At 40.7% G+C, this 19521-nt stretch overlaps 1 protein-coding gene and 1 pseudogene across 8 annotated transcripts in view; both read left to right on the top strand.

Moving 5' to 3' along the window:
* The first annotated feature begins 2886 nt into the window (after positions 1 to 2886).
* PPA2 (inorganic pyrophosphatase 2) overlaps positions 2887 to 19521 on the top strand; it is an 85132-nt gene continuing 68497 nt past the window's right edge. For 5 of the 8 annotated variants that reach the window (XM_033427817.2, XM_012532974.3, XM_049709502.1 and 2 more), the window contains exons 1-2: positions 2887 to 3101; positions 19214 to 19278. In XM_033427817.2, coding sequence (XP_033283708.1) covers positions 2918 to 3101; positions 19214 to 19278 — 249 coding nt within the window. In that variant the 5' untranslated portion in view covers positions 2887 to 2917. Of the gene's footprint in view, positions 3102 to 3899; positions 4091 to 19213; positions 19279 to 19521 lie in introns of those variants that run through there. The other 3 variants (XM_033427819.2, XM_033427818.2, XM_049709503.1) reach the window with 2 other exon arrangements.
* On the top strand, positions 8515 to 12871 carry LOC101272344 (26S proteasome regulatory subunit 8-like; annotated as a pseudogene).

Raw genomic sequence — 19521 nt, 5'->3', positions numbered from 1 at the left:
ATCTAGAAAACAAATTTGTCGTTACCAGCGGGAAGGGGGAAGGTGGGAAGGGCATGATAGGGGTAGGGGATTAGGCGATGCAAACTACTATGTATAAAGTAAATAAGCTACAAGGATGTATTGTACAACACAGGGACTATAGCCAATAGTTCATAGTAACTACAAATGGACTATATCCTTTAAAGATTGTGAGTCACTATGTTGTACAACTGAAAATTATATAATATTGTACATCAACTATACCTCAATTTTTTTTTTTTTTAAAGAAGAAAGTCATTGTGTTTAATGTTATGGAGCAATAATATGTCTAAGAATCAGACACCTGGAATGTTTGGTCTCATTCTAGGAATATGTAGATCATTAGAAATTAGCCCACAACTTTATCTTAATAGGATTTTTTCTTGTTGAAACATCTGAATTTCAAAGGTTAAAAGAACAATTAAGCTTTTTTTCTACGTCAGGAAACAATAAAATGATACGACCATCATGGTATATGCACAAAAGAAATTTCCCTCTTTTTTATGGGAGAGTCTGCCTTATAGTTTGTAGCCTAATCAGGTTGACACATTACAAAGCCACGACTGTTGACAAAAACATCTTAGGATCTACGATCTAAGGCGGGAGTCTAACTAACTAGTGATGATATGTCCTAGAGATCTTTTTGGGAACTTGGGTAGACCAGTCTCCTAATTTTAACTGTCATGAAATAATTGGAGATGCTGAAAGAACTCAGGTGCTCAAGAATGTGAACCTTGTTCACAACTGGAGTAGAAATATGTAAACCTTTCACCGACATTTCCAGGGAAGTTGGATATAGGAAAAGAAAATGACATTTATGGCAGACTGCTGGTTATTCTCCAATATTCAGTTTCCATTTTTTCTGTAGTAGTATGGCTCTTAATTTTCATCTGGGCTTATGACCACCCTGAAAAAAGACTGCTAGTTGATAGTTAGTGATGGACAGTCAACTAAGTGCTGCTCAATGGGATGCAAGTATATGTGGTGTATGCAATTTCTGGGATGTGTTGTTAAGAGAAGGATACATCCTTCTTTTATTTCTTCTTTCTTGCTAGGTAGATTGAAGATGCCATGCTTGGAGCTGTAGCAGTCACTTTGAACTGTGAAGGTTACCTCAGCAATGGAGATCGAATACATCAGAGCAACAGGATAGAAATAAGGTGGCTCCCTCATATAGGAAAGCCCTGTATCGCTTACCTCCAGACATTGGTGTTGATCAAAATCCTGACCACTGCCTAGGTAGATGTAAGTACTATCCTCTCTAAATAAAGTTACATGGTGACTATAGAGTCATCTTGGTAAGATTTCTGCTTTCAGATTTTTGTGAGTAAAAGCTTGTTTCCACCAATTGTTAAAAATCTTGTCTATCTTGTTAACATTAATAACCAGAGGATGTTGTTTGTAGCCATGGAACAGAGAGAGGTTAACTAGTTTGAATTGGATCAGATCTTGTAACTGTGACTTAATTACTATAAATTAATTGACATAATTTACATAAAGATGTTTGTCTTCTCTTGCAAGAGCCAGAATTTTAAGTTAGAATTACATTTTTCATGAATTTGTGTATTCATTGTGCTTATTAACATTTCATTTATTAGTTAATTTTTATTACCGTAGTTTATTGTTTTAGAAATGGCTTCTCTTTTAATTAAAACTCTTTCACTTAGTTTTTGCAAAGATCATAAGTGAACTTTTTTGCCACTTCTTGTAAAATTGCTACTCTTCTCTTTTTATTTTTCAATCTATTTTTAATTAAAACATGTATTGAGGTATTGTTTCAGGTGTACAACATAAAATTACTACTCTTCTTGCTTGAACTTTTACAGATGAAACAACTGAAATATTGGATTTTCTTTAAAAGTTTTAATTTCTAATTAAAAAGTGTCTTATTTAATGCTGTCTTCTGGATTCTCTCATTCTGATTTGTTATGAGAATTGACCTTCATATTTGACAAGGAGGTCATTGATAACCCTGTGAAGGTGGAAGAAGCCGTTTGGAGTGAGATGAGGGAAGAATATGAAAAAGTGGAGATAGTGCCTGTAGAAGATGTTTTCGTAAGTGTTTCGGAAAAGCCGATAAGTAGAATTTCATATGCTCATGAGAAAGATCTGGTAGAGAAGGAGTTCCAGGAACAATTTAACTCAACACAAAGGAGCCATTATCTATGCAAGACATGATGGATGTTCCATTCTTCAAAAATGCTAAATCTCAAGCGCTTGGCACGTAGACAATCCAGTGGGCCGGTCAGGGTGAAATGGGGAATAAGATAAGCTCACAAACATATAGGCACGGTACCCAGTGCCATTGTAGGAATGAAAATGTAAGAAAAAGGAAGGATAAATCACCTTTACTTGGGTTAAAAAGAAAAAGGCTTCATGGAGGAGAAGGCATTTGAGGAAGTTACCGTTTTTTGGCTCTATAAGTCACGTCAAGGTCAATTCCTCACAAGGAGGCCTGATCACTATGTCTCAAAGTGATGTTTTTACGTGCGTGCATGCTTTTCTCCTACATTGGACAGGATCTAGAGCAGTGCTTGGGACAGAGTAACCATTCAATATTAAATCACTATAATAAAAACAATATTATGATAGTAAATACTGTCTGGATGAGTAAAGGAGTGAATGCATGTATGCATTAATAAGTGGCAGTGAGCTCCTCAGGGGCGGTGGACCTTGTTTTGATTATCTCTGAACCCCGATCTCGCTGCGTGTACCGTGTGTATTACTGGCAGTTCACCGGGCGCTCTAATTTCAAAGAGCAGTCTGCAGGGCCAGCCTGGCTGGGGCGGGTTCCAAGCCCCGGGCCGGGAGCGACGACTCCGGGCGGTAGGGGGAGCCGGCGTGCGGCTGGGCCGGTCCCCCGGCACCACCCGCGCGAAACCGGACCCGGGTCTACGCCATGCGCGTGCGGCTACCACTGCTGCGCACCAGCTGGGCCTGGCGCTTGGGCGCCCCGGCTGCCGCTGCCGCCGCCCGCCTGCCGCGGGGAGCGAGCGCAGGGCCCGGGCCGCGCCGCGCCATGGCTTTTTACCGCACAGAGGAGCGCGGCCAGCCCCACTCTCCCGGTTACCGCCTCTTTTTCAGTAAGTAGCTCGAGGGGGTCCCACCGCGCGCCGCGCCGGAGGCTCGGGATGGGAGCGCGGCCTCCATCCCTCCCTCTTTCGGGCCCGCCGCGATCGCCGCGCGGTTCTGATCACTTTCCCGCACGCGGGGGCCAGCGCCGAGCCATGGGAGCTGCCAGAGATGGGGGCGGCGGACTAAGTCCCCAAACGCGGAGCGCGGAGACGCAGGGCGGCCGGCTGGGCCGCGCCCGGGTCACCCTGGGCGCGGCCAACCGCCCTCCCCGAGCCGCGGGCGGAGCGCGCGTGGGAGTGCGCCCGGTCACCTAGCCGGGCCGGCAGCCGTTAGCCCAGCCGCGTCACTGTTCTGGGTTCGCGTTAGCTCCCAACGCGAGGAGCAGAGTCCACTGGTTAGCCGACCTTCCTTACCCTCCCCCCTTACCCTCCCCCTTACCCTCCCCTCCCCTCCCCTCCCCTCCCCTCCCCTCCTTTCCCCTCCTTTCCCCTCCCCTCCCCTCCTTTCCCCTCCCCTCCCCTCCTTTCCCCTCCCCTCCCCTCCTTTCCCCTCCCCTCCCCTCCTTTCCCCTCCCCTCCCCTCCCCTCCCCTCCTTTCCCCTCCCCTCCCCTCCCCTCCCCTCCTTTCCCCTCCCCTCCCCTCCCCTCCCCTCCTTTCCCCTCCCCTCCCCTCCCCTCCCCTCCCCTCCTTTCCCCTCCCCTCCCCTCCTTTCCCCTCCCCCTCCCAGTGGATGTAACAAAACTCCTGCTGAGGGCCGCCCATGAGGCGGGACTTCGGAGATGACAGGTCCAGTGGTTCTTTTTCAGGGCAGGGACTCTGATGAAGGGCCTCCCAGCAGCGTGAATTTATACTCACGAGTTTGCACCTTGAATGCGATCCACGATCAAGAGCCTCGCTGGTTGCAAAGTAGCTCATTCAACTCCGCAAATTGAGCAAACCCAGAGGGCGAAGCGACTTGGGGCACTGACCTGGCCGACTAAGATGGGAAAACACCCAGGTCTCCATTATTCTCATTTTTCTTTGCATCCCGATATTTCACTGTGTAGGTTAGCTATGATGTGAAATAGCCAGGTTGGTTGAGTTGCTTTCATGCCTCACTGATTTCAGAGCCCCGAGGGGAGTAGTACCTTTTTTTCTGTAAAGTCGACCTTGCCTTATCACCCACCTATTAGGAACACCAGCTCTAGAGAATTTCAGATCTCAGCTCGAATCCTGGATTCTTTAGCTCTTAGCTCTGGGACCCTGGACGAGTTTCCTAACTTGCTGAGCCTTAGTTCTTCTCATCTGTAAAATAGGGCTGTAAGACTTACATGGCATAGTGTATGCAAATGATTAGTCACCAGGTCTAGAATATAAATTCTATTGTTAATAATACTTGTGATCATTATTGATACCTGTAATTTATAAAATGTTTATACGTATGCTATCTGAGCTTAGGGTCGAGGAGTATTTTATGGAAGAGAAAGCTGAATTTGAATAGTTTTGTGGTTATAATGCAGTTGATACTAAAATTCCCATTTTCTTCAGAATTGACTCCATATTCTTTTCCATCCTAATTTGGTCAAGACTGATCAGGTAGAAGGGGACCATTAACAAGAAGACCCAAATTTCTGAACGGATTGTTCCAAAAGGTTACAAAGCAATGGTTTGAGGAACAACTTTCCATAGAAACAGTGTTACAAAATGGCAGTTAGGTTTTTACGTAGATAAAAGCTGTCTAACTCATAAAATGGTGAAAGTAATACAGTAATAAATGATTGACCAAAAAGTCAATAAATATTTATAAAATGTGCTGGACACTGTTAGATGTGGCACTGAGGAAATTTTAGTTATGGGCCCTGACCTCAAGAGATTGGTAATTAATTAAGGAAAGTATAAAAACACTAAAAAATTCAAATAAAATTATTTGAATGTTGGCTGAGAAAAAATAGTCTTGAGGATCCTAGAGCATATGGTGTAACCCACTGAGCACTGACTTTGGCATGGGGAGTCCTAGGCCTTGGTTCTCGCTCTGCTGTAACTCACTGTGTGCTGATTGGCCAGGTGATGGCTTCATTTCTTACATGTTCAGTTTCTTTAGCTGTAAAATGAAGCAGTTGACCTACCAGTGATCTTAAAGGTCCTTCTTAGTGCTGATAGTCCTTGGAGACATTGGATGAATAATAGATACTCTTAACATTATGTATTGGGGCCGGGCCTCTATGAGGTATTTTTGAGGCTATATTGGCCTCTCGCTGTGGTTTGTTTCTTTAGCTGCAAGTGTATTTCAGACTCACGATTTTCTTTAACTGGAATGCCACAAATAAAATACATATATATTTTTTTCACTCAGTTGGAACAAATGACAGAAAAGAAGAAAAAAGGTTTTACTGAGGTAAATGGGCAAAAATTGGAAGAAAGGAGAATGTGGTTTGGGGGAGGGGCCAGGTGGTGAGATAGTCATTGGAAGGTATTGTTGGGTTGAACAATTCCTGAACTAAACGCCAGATGGCATCCTTGGCCCAAGACTGTTTACTGCCTGCTGGAAGGGGTAGGACAAAGTGAAAGGAAACCCCTTTAGGATTAAGGGGTAAGGGGTAACAATGAACAATTTGCTCTTTATAAAGATGGTCACAAATTGTATATTTTATACTCTGGCAGTATCTATGTGCAGTAGTATGGTGCAGTTCGCTCCCTTCAAAGAAGAACATGAATATAGCACCACTTGGCTGAAAAGTATTATTTAACGTTATTACAGTGGAATCATTTCCCACATTTCCAAATATATCCCAAGCCTCTGAAATATGAGTGCAGTTGGGAGGTAGACTTTTTGGCATTTCATTTCTGTAAATGGTTCTCTTTACCATCATTCAGGAGAATTAGAATAAATGAAGATGCAGTACTTTTCTTTTCCTTTTAATTGGTGTTGAACTTTGTGGGAACAGTATTGAAGTGAGACAGGGTGACAGAGGAGAAAAAACATCCTGGTGGGAATCATGAGGCCTCCTGGCCCTGTAATGAACTTTTTGTGTGGCGTTGCATGAGTAATTGAACCTCTCTGTACCTCATTTTATTAAACCATGGAAAGAGGAGATTGGACTTGATCATTTCCAAACTGCTTAGTTGAGCACAAACATCCCATGGTATGTTACTAGGCTTTCTTTAAAGGAAGAGCTTCATGGTTTAATAAATTAGCAAAACACTTCTCATTTTATCACCTTGGGGAGTCACAATGTGCATATTAAAGTTGTTGGAAATTCTTATGTAAAGTAACTTGTCCCAAACTTTTGAATCCAAGAGCCCCTGTTTCTCAGAACATTTGTTGACATCTAAGTAACTCTAGAGTTTGATGGAATTCTATTTGAGAAGCATTGGGTTCTACACTAATAGTCAAAACACTTAGGTTGTAGCCCTGGCTTGACTATTTTAGGCATCGCTTGACATCCCCTAGCTCTGTTTCTCCATCTGTAAAACGGGGATAGCACTGATGATTTTATAGAATTGCTGTGGCAGTTAAATGAGACCATGTTTGTAAAGACTATCACTGTCTCACACATGGCACATGGTTAATGTTTAATATGAATTATTTCTTTTTCCCTTTTGACTTTAAGACCAAAATTCTTGTTACGTTTTGTGAAGGATGATAACAATGGGATATGGATAGAATTGCATACTTTGAGTAAGTCCTGATTTATTAACTCCAAGTCTTACAGTTTTCATGGGTACCAACTTGCAGTCTTTTGAATTAGTTGTGAAATCATAACGAAGTAAGACTTGTTCATATGGGACCAAAGACACAGCACTGCATGCCAATATTCTTTGGTAGTCTACATGTTTTTGTTTTGTTAATAACTTGAAAATTCATTATTTTAGATTTTTTAACTTTTCCTAAAGGATGAGGAGAAGCTACACTTTTCATAGTTTGGATTTTTTTTTTTTACTATGGGATAGGTGACTGGTTCACTTAGAGAAATAGTGCTGTAGATAATTCAGATTGCTTTTATTTAGTGTGAGAACGAATCATGCAGTTCTTTAACAATGAATTTATCATTTTAGTAAGACTATGCTTATGTTGAAATTACTATATGTTTTGTTTTTTAAGTATGTCATTTGAATAGTGGGAGGAATCTGCCATTGAATGTACCACACATTTGGACTTAATAAAATTTACTGAATTACATGAAACGTGTGTTTGAGTCTTAAATATGAGTTCCTGTAACTTTTTTTTTTTTATTTGGCCCATATCATAAAACTTGAATTGACACAGTAGATGATAATGGTTATTGTGTGGATATAGAAATGTTAGTTATATTTACTTGGTTTTTGTCATTGCTACAGCTTCCAATAAGAATCTCTATAAATGCTTTTAGTAATGATACGTAATAGTATGTTGATACTTAGCATACATGTAACTATTTGATGTGTATAACATATATAATCAGGTATAAGTTTTGCAGTCCATTCAGTTTCCTCACTTGCTAATACAAGTAATAAACTTTCATCCTGATACAACTTGCTGTTATAAGAGAAAAACATATAGATTACTTACAAAATGATAGAATAAAATCTCATTTCAGTCCAGTCGAAGGGAAAGTTTTGACACTGTTTGGCAATGTCTAATGTATATTGATGGGCCTGATAGAATTCATTAGCTTATGCCCAGTAGGTGTGTAGTCTTATTTTTGACAAAGTGAAATACCAAAACAAGATGGTAGGGTGACTACAGTTGTTTGTCTTATCTCCCTCCTCATAAATATCCTATTAAAGTGATAGTAGGTGGATAAAAAAGGATAACCCTGAAACAACAAATAAGAAGGAGCCATCAGAGCTGGTGATTTCAAGATATTTATAAAGGAAGAAAAGCAGATGGAGATGTGGTTATTGATGAAGCGGCACGGAGGCAGTCCCAGCTGAAGTCTGTGTGCTGAGGGGGCTGTAGTTTCGGAAGAAGCTGAACTGCTTTGCAGAACCTTAGAGAGTTTGTGGACATGTTGATGTCAGATTGGAGAGAGAGTAAGAGACATGTGGAGCCTGACACAAGGAGGAGCAGTTTAAGTTTTATCATGGAATAGCACACAGATGTTTACCATGCAGGCCTGGGGCTTAGGCGATGTGCTGGTTCCTTCTGCAGAAATTGAAGAAGGTGTTTGGAGGTCAGTAGCCCAACCTGATGGTGTCGCTGCTCAGCGGAGCTCTGGGCTCTGTGACATTTAGGGAACGCCCCAGTGTCACAGCCAGCTTCTTACCCACACATCTCCGAGGGAAGCTGGCCGTTCAACAAGCCTCGCTGCATGCACATCAGTCTTTTCTAGCCTCTTATTAAACATAAGCCAAATTGTCAGGGATCACTTTCAGCCAGGGTTTCATCCTCTGTCTGCCAAACTGCTTTGCCAAAAGGTGTCCTCGGCCTGGTGCCATGGCGGCTCTGATGCCCGCGGTCTCCGCGGAAGAGGGAAGATGGCGCTTGATGGACCAGAACAGATGGAGCTGGAGAGGGGAAGGCAGGCAGTGGACTCCGCCAATATTATCTGTCCAAGATTGAAGAACTCCAGCTGATTGTGAATGATAAGAGCCAAAATCTCTGGAGGCTGCAGGCACAGAGGAATGAGATTAATGCAAAAGTTCGCCTGTTGCAGGAAGAGCTACAGCTGCTGCAGGAAAAGGGCTCCTATGGGGGGGAGGTAGTCGGGACCATGGATAAGAAGAAAGTGTTGGTTCAGGTACATCCTGAGGGCAAGTTTGTCGTCGACATGGACAAGAACATTGACATCAGTGATGTGACACCCAGTTGCTGGGTGGCTCTCAGAAATGACAGCTACACTCTGCACAAGATCCTACCCAACAAGGTAGACCCACTGGTGTCACTGATGATGGTGGAAAAGGTGCCAGATTCAACTTAAGAGATGATTGGTGGACAAGCAGATCAAGGAGATCAAAGAAGTGATCGAGCTGCCCGTTAAGCATCCTGAACTCTTTGAAATGCCGGGCATCGCGCAGCCCAAGGGAGTGCTGCCGTAGGGACCCGCAGGCACTGGGAAGACACTGTTGGCCCGGGCTGTGACTCATCATACAGACTATACCTTCATTCGTGTCTCTGGCTGTGAATTGGTATGGAAATTCATTGCGGAAGGAGCAAGAATGGTGAGGGAGCTGTTTGTTATGGCCCGAGAACATGCTCCATCTATCACCTTCATGGATGAAATTGACTCCATCGGCTCCTCACGGCTGGAGGGAGGCTCCAGAGAGGACAGTGAAGTCCAGCGCACGAAGCTGGAGCTGCTCAACCAGCTGGATGGCTTCGAGGCCACCAAGAATATCAAGGTCATCATGGCGACTAATAGGATTGATATCCTGGGCTCGGCACTGCAACGCCCAGGGTGCATCTACAGAAAAATTGAATTCCCACCCCCAACGAGGAGGCCCGGCTGGATATTTTGAAGATCCATTCTTGGAAAATGAACCTGACCCGGGGGATCAACCTGAGAAAAATTGCTGAGCTCATGCCAGGAGCGTCAGGGGCTGAAGTGAAGGGTGTGTGCACTGAAGCCAGCTTGTACTCACTACGGGAGTGGTGAGTCCATGTCACCCAGGAGGACTTTGAGATGGCAGTGGCCAAGGTCATGCAGAAGGAGAGTGAGCAAAGCATGTCCATCAAGAAGCTATGGAAGTGAGGCAGATATCCTTTGTGTGGATCCCTCAAAGCTCTGTAGGACAGGAAAAGAAAAAAAAAGGTGACCTCCATGTGGCAAGTTTAATGATCAATTTAAAATTCTCATCTCATGTGAATTCTCAACAGTATTTTCACAATGAAGCCCTCTTTCTTCCTTGAAATGTTTTCTTTTTCCTTCTGGGACGGTGCTTTTATCTTCTTTTGATGGCTTCTCCTTCAGCAGTCTCCCTTGCTGGATCCTCTGATCTGAACTCTAACCTTTGAAACGGCTCAGGACTCAGTTCTTAGCCCACTTATCTATCTGTTCTCTCTCTAGAGCAGGGGTTGGCAAGCCCTTTCTGAAAAGGGCCAGATAGTAAATAGTTTAGGCTTTGCAAAACCTGTGGTTTCTTACAACTACTTATCTCTGCGTTGCAGGGCAAAAGCAACCAGAGAGTAAAAGTATGGGTATGGCTTTTGTTCCAACAAAAGGTTATTTATAAAAATAACAACAGGCCATGTGCTGGCTTTGGCCCATGGTCTGGAGTTTCTGTTGTTGCTTTTGCTGTAGATGATCCCATCCAGTCCTGTAGCTTGAGATAGCATCTATGCCTCCCAGATGTGTAACATTAGCCCTAGTCTCTTCTTGAGCTCAAGATTTACAGATGCAGTAAATGTACTCTGTATTTCCACTGAAACGTCTAAGAAGCATCTAAAGGTTAACGTATACAAAACAGAGCTCCTGGTCCCCTACCCCCACCCAACTATTTCTTTCTGTCTTCTCACCTATAAGCAGTAACTTAGGAATCACTCTTGTGGCCACCACTACTCTTAGCCCATATCTAGTTCATTAGTTTCTCCCTTCAGTCCAGCTTTTTTTTTTTTTTTGCGATATGTGGGCCTCTCACTGTCGTGGCCTCTCCCGTTGCGGAGCACAGGCTCCGGATGCGCAGGCCCAGTGGCCATGGCTCACGGGCCCAGCCGCTGAGCGGCACATGGGATCTTCCCAGACTGGGGCACGAACCCATGTCCCCTGCATCGGCAGGCGGACTCTCAACCACTGCGCCACCAGGGAAGCCCCAGTCCAGCTTTTGAAATGTATGCAGAAGACAATTCTCTCCACTCCCACCCTTGCCACTATATCCATGTCACCATTGTCTTTCACTTGACCAGTTGCAGTAGCCTCCTGATTCTTCACCTTGCCTCCACCATTGTCCCCTGAAGTCTGCTTTCCACCAGAAGTCATCTTGATTCTTTAAGATGTACATCTGATCATGCCAGGTTCTGCTCCTCGTATACAAGTTCCTGTGTGGCCTGATACTGGGCTTCCCCTCTGAATTCATTGCTTACCACTCTTCCTTTTGATCACTGTGCTCCAGCCATCCTGGCCTCCTGGCTGTTTCTCAGACACGCCATGCATATTCTTGCCTCTGAGCTTGCTCTGCATGCAGTGTTCCTGTCTAGATGTCTGCTTGACTCACGTCCTCACTTCATTCAGCTCTGTGCTGGAGTGTTACCTATCAGAGAGATCTTCCCTGGCATTTCCATATTTCTCTTTTTCCCTCCTTTCTTGCCCTGTACCTGCTAGAGTTAAAAACATCTTCATTGCTCCTATGCATCGCCTCCCCCACCAGAGTATAAGTTCCGTAAAAGCAAGGAATTTGTATACCTAGTACCTAAAACAGTGCTTGGGATACTGTATGTGTTCAGTAAATATTTACTGAATGAATGATTTTAAGAAAACCTCATAAGCTAAATGGGAAAAAAAGAAAGTAGAAAGAGAACTTGAATTTTTCAAAGTCGCATGAGTGTCCTCTGAGATTTCAGAAGCGATGGCGTCCATTAAGAAGGAAGAGGAGGCTGTGAAGAAAAGGCAATCAAAGAACAAGAACTCTTGGAAATTAAAATCGTGATTGTTAAGACAAAGAAGTCAGTGGACGGTGTAGTGGGTTGAATGGTGTGCTGTTGTTTTAAGCCACCAGGTGTGTGCTAATTTGGTATAGCAGTCCTAGAAGGCGGATACAGAGAAGTTAGAACATAAGGTAAATAAATCTACCAGAAAGTAAACAAAATGTCTGAGACAGCAAAAAGATGAGGAAGAAAGAAGAGACATAGAGATTTAATCTAGGAAGCCTAACATTTGGCTAATATGAGTTCCAGGAAAAAAAGAACAGACAAAACGAAGAAGAATTTTCCAAGGAATAGTGGAAGAGATCTAAGAATTTAAGTACCCAAGTGTTCTGAGTCCCAGACACTTTCTTGTGAAATCTCTGAAAACTGAAGCTTTTATAAAGAAGACGCTAAAAGTCCCTGGGGTTGGGGTTAGGGATGGGGAGGGAGAACAGGTCACCTGCAGAGGACTGAGAATCAAACTGGTATCTGACTGACCCAGCAGCGCTGAAAGCTCAGCAACTGGAGTAATGCCTTTGAAGTTCTGAGAAAATGATTTTCCTCCTAGAATTTACCCAGGCAACCATTAATCTAGGGTAAAGACTGAATCAAGACGTTTCAGACGTTTAAGGACTTGGGAAATTTACCTCCCATGCATCCTTTCTTACACAACACAAGTTAGGGATATGCTTCTGCAGAACATGTAAGTAAACCAAAAAAGGTGAATGCATGGGATCCAGAAAACAGATCTAAGCTGGAAACCAACAAAGCAGAGTCTAAGGGTGCCAAGAAAGCTTCCAATCCAGATTGCAACAGGAAGAATGAGATTTCCAAAGGGAGACGCTTGGGTAGAGAGAGAATTCCATAGTTTTTATGGAAGCTGTGAGACATTTGAATAATTGATAGATATGATTATGACTGACAATGGAAGGAAGAAAATTAGAAGCACAAGTCATAGAAGCTGAACAAGAAAGGAAATTTATTTATGACATTCTACCTGGCCAAAAATCAACACACAGACAGTGTTTCTTAAACTTGCCTGACTATATGAATTATTTGGGGGTGCTTGCTAATAATACAGATATCCAGATTTCTCTCCTTAAGATTCTGATTAGATATGGGGGTCCAGCGATCTGTTTAACAAGTAATTCAGATTTTTCTTAATCTTAGGAAATATACTAACAGGAAAAGCATAGAAAACTCAGTGTGATTATAGAACATTTTATGAGCCTTGAAAAAATAAAAGTGCAGAAGATAAAATTAGAAGAGAGAAGGATGAAGAAAGAGGTAAAAAGCCAGTTAGCTGAGTCAAGAAATACTGTATATGTTTGGTGGAGCAAGGAGTAAAGCTGTGAAGTATTAAGATTGGCCAATAGAGAATTTAAAGGGAAAGGTTGGGGTCAAATAAACTAAACTTACCTCTCAGAGCTGAAATCAGTAGACAATATTCTAAAATTGTAAATTAAAAACTAACCATATAAATATATTATTTAGGGAGATGAAGATAACATCTAGATCTAAAGTAAGTTAAGGAGGCCTAGGTGGGTTGCTCTAGAGTGGAGCTGGGTTGGAGAGAGGTGGGGACTTTTTTTAACCATGCACATGCATTGCTTTGTTTAAACAACAACAAAATAGATATTTATAAAAGTAAATTGGTAACGACTTGGTTTCAGTTGTAAAGAAGCAACCAGTCTGAGCTATAGATAATGAAGTTCAAACTTAAGATTTATTGCTAGTTTTCTCTGAGGCTCTAAGAAAGGGCTATTTCTAATCTGTTGCTTCAGTTGTATCTTTACAAGGTGATTACCACAGTGCTTGCTGCGTGTACCGTGTCTCTCTGTCTATGCCTCATAGGTATAATATGGATTACCCTGTTCATTTTATAGTTGATCAGGATAGGTAGTACAGGTTTCTCCACTATCCAGAAAGGGAGCAGTCCTGTGAAACCATTCGTAAGCCGAAATGACATAAAGCAAAGAAGCAATACCTTAGGATACATCTTGGTAATGAATACACAAAATAAATGGAGAGAAAGCACAGGCGCTCACAGACACAGTTCAAAGCTATGGCAGCTTGCTGCTGAGATGATGAGTGTATAGTTCCCAGGGAAGGAGCTTGGCTGGCCACTCTCACTGCTCAGGGGTGCTCGCTGCCTCTATAAGAGCTGCTGAAAAACACACCGAATGCTGTTTTCGATTTTTGCCTTTTTTTGTAAAAGTGAAAATCCTCTTAGGATTTCTTTCTGTTAGCAAAAACAGGTACTAATGTAGGTCTTTTGTAAAAGTGAAGTGGCGTAGAGCAAACTTCAAAAAGCAGGGGATACCTGTACGTATCTTTAAATCCACCTTTAGAGAATCTTAATACCCTTTAAGTGGAGCCTAATAGCATACTTATATCACTGACTCTAGAAAACTTTTAATGGGTTCTCAGCCTTCCTTTGTGTGTTAGGTCAATGGTTAGCTCTCTAATTGTGCCAAGAGGACTCCTTTATTTTTTAAATTTACAGGATGATGCTGATCCTGATAACATGTAGTACTCGCCCTGTCTTATCTGTGGGCATTGCTCACATTTTAGCACTTTTGTATCCTGGCATCTAGTATGTTGCCTTTTACATAGTACTAAATCGTATCTTGCTTAATTGAAGAAAATTGAGAAAATTAAGTTTCAGAGAAATCGAGTGACTTAATCAAGCTCAGCAAATAACATGGCAGATTCTTGGCCTCTGTGTTCGTTGCTCCTGTGCAAATTTATTGGCATGTTGCTCATCAAAGCATTATGATTATCAGATATCTAAGGCCCTATTTTATTTTCCCAGAAATTATTCTTTTTTTTCTTTATTATTATGTTTTTATTTAAACTATTTCATGATCCAAATGGCTTCTAGTAGGTTTGGTTATCTGAGTCAGACCATTCACTTACATTTATATATTTTTTACCTTCCAAAATGGCAGTTAGAAAACAATTTTAACGTATATATTGGCATTACCTTAGTGTCTGAATGTATTTAGATCCCAATTTAAAGAAAGAGATATCTAAGCATGCTTCTCACAGATCTTTAGATTTTAGTGATCACAGCCTAGTCTAGTCCTGTTTTTCCTCATACTTGAGTAGCATGTGCTCCTCTTAACATCTTAATAAGTTTGTTGGGGCTTGTCCCCAGTTAACGAGAGCTTTAGGGAAACTTAACACAAAATCAGTGTGCCAAAGGTATCATTTACCCTTAATTACAAAGGCAGCCTAGCTATTCTGTCAAGTTTCCTGTACTTCATTAATTTTAATAACAAACTTTCCTGGTTTGTACAACTTCCTGAATTCTTAGAGCTGAGATTATTGTTAATTTCCGTCACAATGATAGGTTCCAAATGTAACAACTGAAGTCATATGCTAAAGATTACATCTTTCTTCTCTTCAAAATTCTTCCTTATCTTTGTGACTTAAAGTGGAGAAAAGGATCACAGATGGTTGATTGTTATTTGGAATAAGTGTTTCTATTTATATGTTAATATACTATATTTTTCTTAATTGCCATCTTTTTTTAATTTGCTCCATATATACTTATTTTAAAAATTACATAGGATAAAATTCACTCTTCTTTTTGGTGAACAGTTCTGAGTTTTAGTAGAAATATAGATTCGTTTAAATATCATCACAATCATGATACAGAACAGTCTATCACTCCGCAAAATTTCCTGTGGCCCCTCTTTCAAGGCAACTCCAGCCTCTGCCCTCATCCTCTGGCAGCCACTGGTCTGGTCCTTATCCCTATGGTTTTGCCTTTTCCAGATGTCGTCTAAATGGAATTGTTTGAGTCTGGCTTCTTTCACTTAGCACATTACATTTTTTCATTTTCTTGTGTGTATCAATAGTTCACTCCTTTTTATTATGGACTAATATACTATTCTGTAAAGTGCCATTGTGTGGGTGTAACAGTTTGTTTATCCATTTACCAGTTGGACATTGGGGTTACTTCCAGTTTTTGTGGTTATTGAGTAAAGCCACTATAAACATACACTTAGAAGATTTTGTGCAAACATAAGTTTTCATTTTTTCCTGGTTAAGTACTTAATAGTAGGATTTCTGGGTCATATGTTTAACTTTATAAGAAACTGCCAAACTCTTTTCCAAAGTTGCTGTACCATTTTCATTTCCTGCCACTACATTTTATTTTAATAAAAAATATGTAAATGTGACCCACTTAAGTACCCTTGTTATTTATAGAAAAGTAAATAATCAAGCAGCAAACTGATAATTTTGTTCTTTCTGTTCTTGTGTTGCTCATAGAAGACTTTAAAATCAGGCACAGAATTTGAAATTTGATGTGGTATGCAAAAGAGAAGATTTTTTTTTTCGAGATGCATCCTTTTTAACTGATGCAAAAGAGCTTTACAGATCATAGTGAGTTTTATACCCTTTGCCACTTGTGTGCTTTTTCTCATCTTTATCCTACTTTGTGCACCGGGGTCCTTCATGAGTTACCTTGTTGCTAGGGTGGGAAGAGAAAAATTACATTAACAGCTTGTACAGAAAAATGAAATAGTAATAGAGGTATTTGCTCAGCAAATATTTACTGAATGCCTACTAAGTGCTGGAAACTTTTCTGGATGCTGGGGATCCAGTAGAGAGCATAACAGAGCAAACAGCAACAAACAACAACAACAAAAATCTTCAAGTACTTGAGTCTATTGATAAGTGCTAAGGAAAACTCACACAGCATGAGAAGAGGAAATAAAATTTTGGTGGAGTGGAGGCCATTATTAAGTTATATACTTCTGATTTTATTGGACTGAAGCCATGGCTTCTTTTTCGTTTGTTTATTTAAATAAACTTTATTTTGGAATAGCTTTACATCTGGCAAGGTTGCAACAGTAGCACAGAATTCCAGTATATCTCTTACCACGTTTTCCCTAATGTTAACATCTTTCATTACCACTGTACATTTGTCAAAGCTAAGAAACCAACATTGGTACATACTATTAACTCAACTCCACGTTTTATTTGGGTGTCACTGGTTTTTCCACTAATGTCATTTTTCTGTCCCATGATCCAATTCAGGGTACCACATTGCATTTAGTCATTATATTTCCTTAGTCTCCTCTAATCTGACAACTTCTCAGTCGTTCCTTGCTTTTTGTTTTCTAATGACCTTGAAATTTATGAACAGTATTGGTTAGGTATTTTGTAGAATGTCCCTCAGTTTGGGTGTGTCTGATGTCTTTCTCACGATGAGACTGGAGTTCTGGGTTTGGGGGAAGTGTACGACAGAAGTGAAGTACCCTTCTCATCATGGCATATCAGGAGGTACATGCTATGAACATGACTGGTGATATTAACCTTGATCACTTGGTTAAGGGTACTGCTTGTCAAGCGTTCTCCACTGAAATGTTTTTCCCCTTCCATACTCTATTCTTTGGAAGTGAGCCACTAAGTCCAGTCCACAATTGGGGGGACAGGGTAAGCTTTACTTCTTGGAGGGGAGGACATCTACATATATTGTTTAGAATTTTTCTGAAAGTAAGATTTGTCTCTTACCCCTCATTTATTTATCGATACAATCATTTATTTGTATTACTGTGGACTCATGTATATTTATTGTATACTTTGGGTTATGATTCAATACAGGCATACCTTATTTTATTGCACTTTGTTGTACTTCAAAGATATTGTGTTATTTACAGATAGTTTTGTGGCAACACTGTGTTGTACAAGTCTGTTGGTGCCAATTCCCAGCGGCATTTGCTCATTCGGTGTCTCTGTGTCACATTTTCATAGTTCTTGCAATATTTGTTATGGTGATATGTGATCAATGATCTTTGGTTTTACCAGTACGACTCACTGAAGGCTCAGATGATGGTTGGTGTTTTTTTAGCAATAAACTATTTTTTAATTAAGGTATATATATTGTTTTTTAAGATATAATATTGTTGCACACTTAGAAGACTACAGTGTAATGTAAGCATAACTTTTATATGCACTGTGAAATCAAAAATTTGTGTGACTTGCCTCATTGTGATATTCACTTTATTACAGTGGTCTGAAACCAGGCCCACAGTATCTCCAAGGTTTGCCCATACCCATTATTTATTTTGTCACTCAACTTGTTCCAGCTTTGGCCTTTGGGAACTCTTTCAGGTTGGCTCCATTTCCCTTTGACATACCTCCAGCCTTTTGTTTTGAGCACTTGGTTGGTTTCTGGTAGTACAGGATATTCCAGGCTCATCTTGTATATTCTTTGCCCCAGCCTTAGAATCAGCCCATTCTTCAAGAAGCCCTAGTTCTTTTCATTGGAGAATGGTATTTAGAAGCCAAGATTTGGGTGCTAGGTATACTCATTGGTACTGGAGTGTCAGCCAGTCCTCATTTTATTTATTAAGATATTTTTAAAGTCTGAATTTGAAAATTATACCAAAGAAGTAGCAGGCCAGAAGTAGAACATACCCTGACTTAAGAAATTGCAAAGTGAAAATTTTCTATGGCTGTGTTAAGCCCAGCTTTTAGAAACATTCATTCCAGCAAAAGTATGCATTGGATTATTGTATATTGTTTAAATAATATATACTTTTAAAGGTATTTTATATATACATTTCAGTATGCAATGAGGATAAAATAGTTTCTGTTATTGAAATTTTTGTTTTAAGCTTACCTTAATATTAGCATCCTTATCACTTTGAGTGGAACAAATGATTCGTTTCTTTTAATTTGGTAGGACCTTTAATCCTTTGTTCATGTAAATTGTAGGTGGAAATTAGGAATTCTATTGCTAGGTTTCTCTTGGGAAAATTGACATCAGTTTTAGTCCATTTCACTTATTAATCAGTCTCTTTTCGAAAGTAAGATTTATCATATTTGGGGTTTTCGTCTAATTTAGACATATTTTGCTTTGGATGTTTAAGCCACAGGACTAAGTAAATGGTTTCAGCAACTCAAATATGGTTGATTTGGTGTGTACAGCAGTCCCACTTGTCTGTGGTTTTGCTTTTCACAGTTTCAATTACCCTTGGTCATATGTGGTCTGAAAATATTAAATGGAAAATTCCAGAAGTAAATATTTCATTAGTTTTAAATTGTGTGCCACACTATTCTGAGTAGTGTGATGAAATCTGGTGCTGTTCTGTTTTGTCCTGCCTTGTCCCTGTCCTGGGCATGAGTCATACCTTTGTCCAGCCTCAGTAGATATCTCGGTTGTCAGACCCACTGCCCAGGCACCACAGAGCTTGTGTTCAGGTAACCCTTATTTTCCTTAATAATGGCTCCAAAGCGCAAGAGTAGTGATGCTGGCAATTCGGATATTCTCTTACTGTGCCTAATTTATAAATTAAACTTTATCATAGGTGTGTGTGTATAGGAAAAAAAAAAAAACATATGTAGGGTTACTATCCACAGCTTCAGGCATCCATTGGGGTCTTGGAATGTATCCCCCGAAGATAAGGGGGGACTACTGTTTTTCTCTTTCGTCATCATCTTTAAATTGGGAGTTAAAGTTAATTTTGAAAAAAAACATTAAAAACGTGTTTAAAATTTAAAAGTGGGTAAGAGTATAATTGCTCTAAAGAACAAGATAGTCCATTGCTCTAATTCTGTGTTTTTGTTTATTTTCCTTTGCAGAGAATGTAGCTGGTCACTACATTTCCCCCTTTCATGATATTCCTCTGAAGGCGGACTCTGAAGAGGTATTGTTTTAACTTGTTTGGGGCATGAAAATATGTACTTCTCGTATCACCATAAAATGCTTTTTGGAAGCATCTTGAAAGGAAAGAATGTGGTCGGAAGCTGAGAAGGGCAACAGAGTTATCATAACAGGATTATAAGCCTCCTTCGTGAATCAGAATTTGGATAAGAATAGGATTCTTCCAGGAGGGCTTGAGGAGAAAGAGATGTTAGTAGTCGATAAAGCTTAGAATTTGGTCAGAAAT

The sequence above is a fragment of the Orcinus orca genome, chromosome 4 (genome assembly GCF_937001465.1).
Source record: "Orcinus orca chromosome 4, mOrcOrc1.1, whole genome shotgun sequence".
NCBI lineage: Eukaryota > Metazoa > Chordata > Mammalia > Artiodactyla > Delphinidae > Orcinus > Orcinus orca.
Note: the sequence above shows the minus strand (reverse complement) of the source record. Positions and strands in the feature narration are given on the sequence as shown.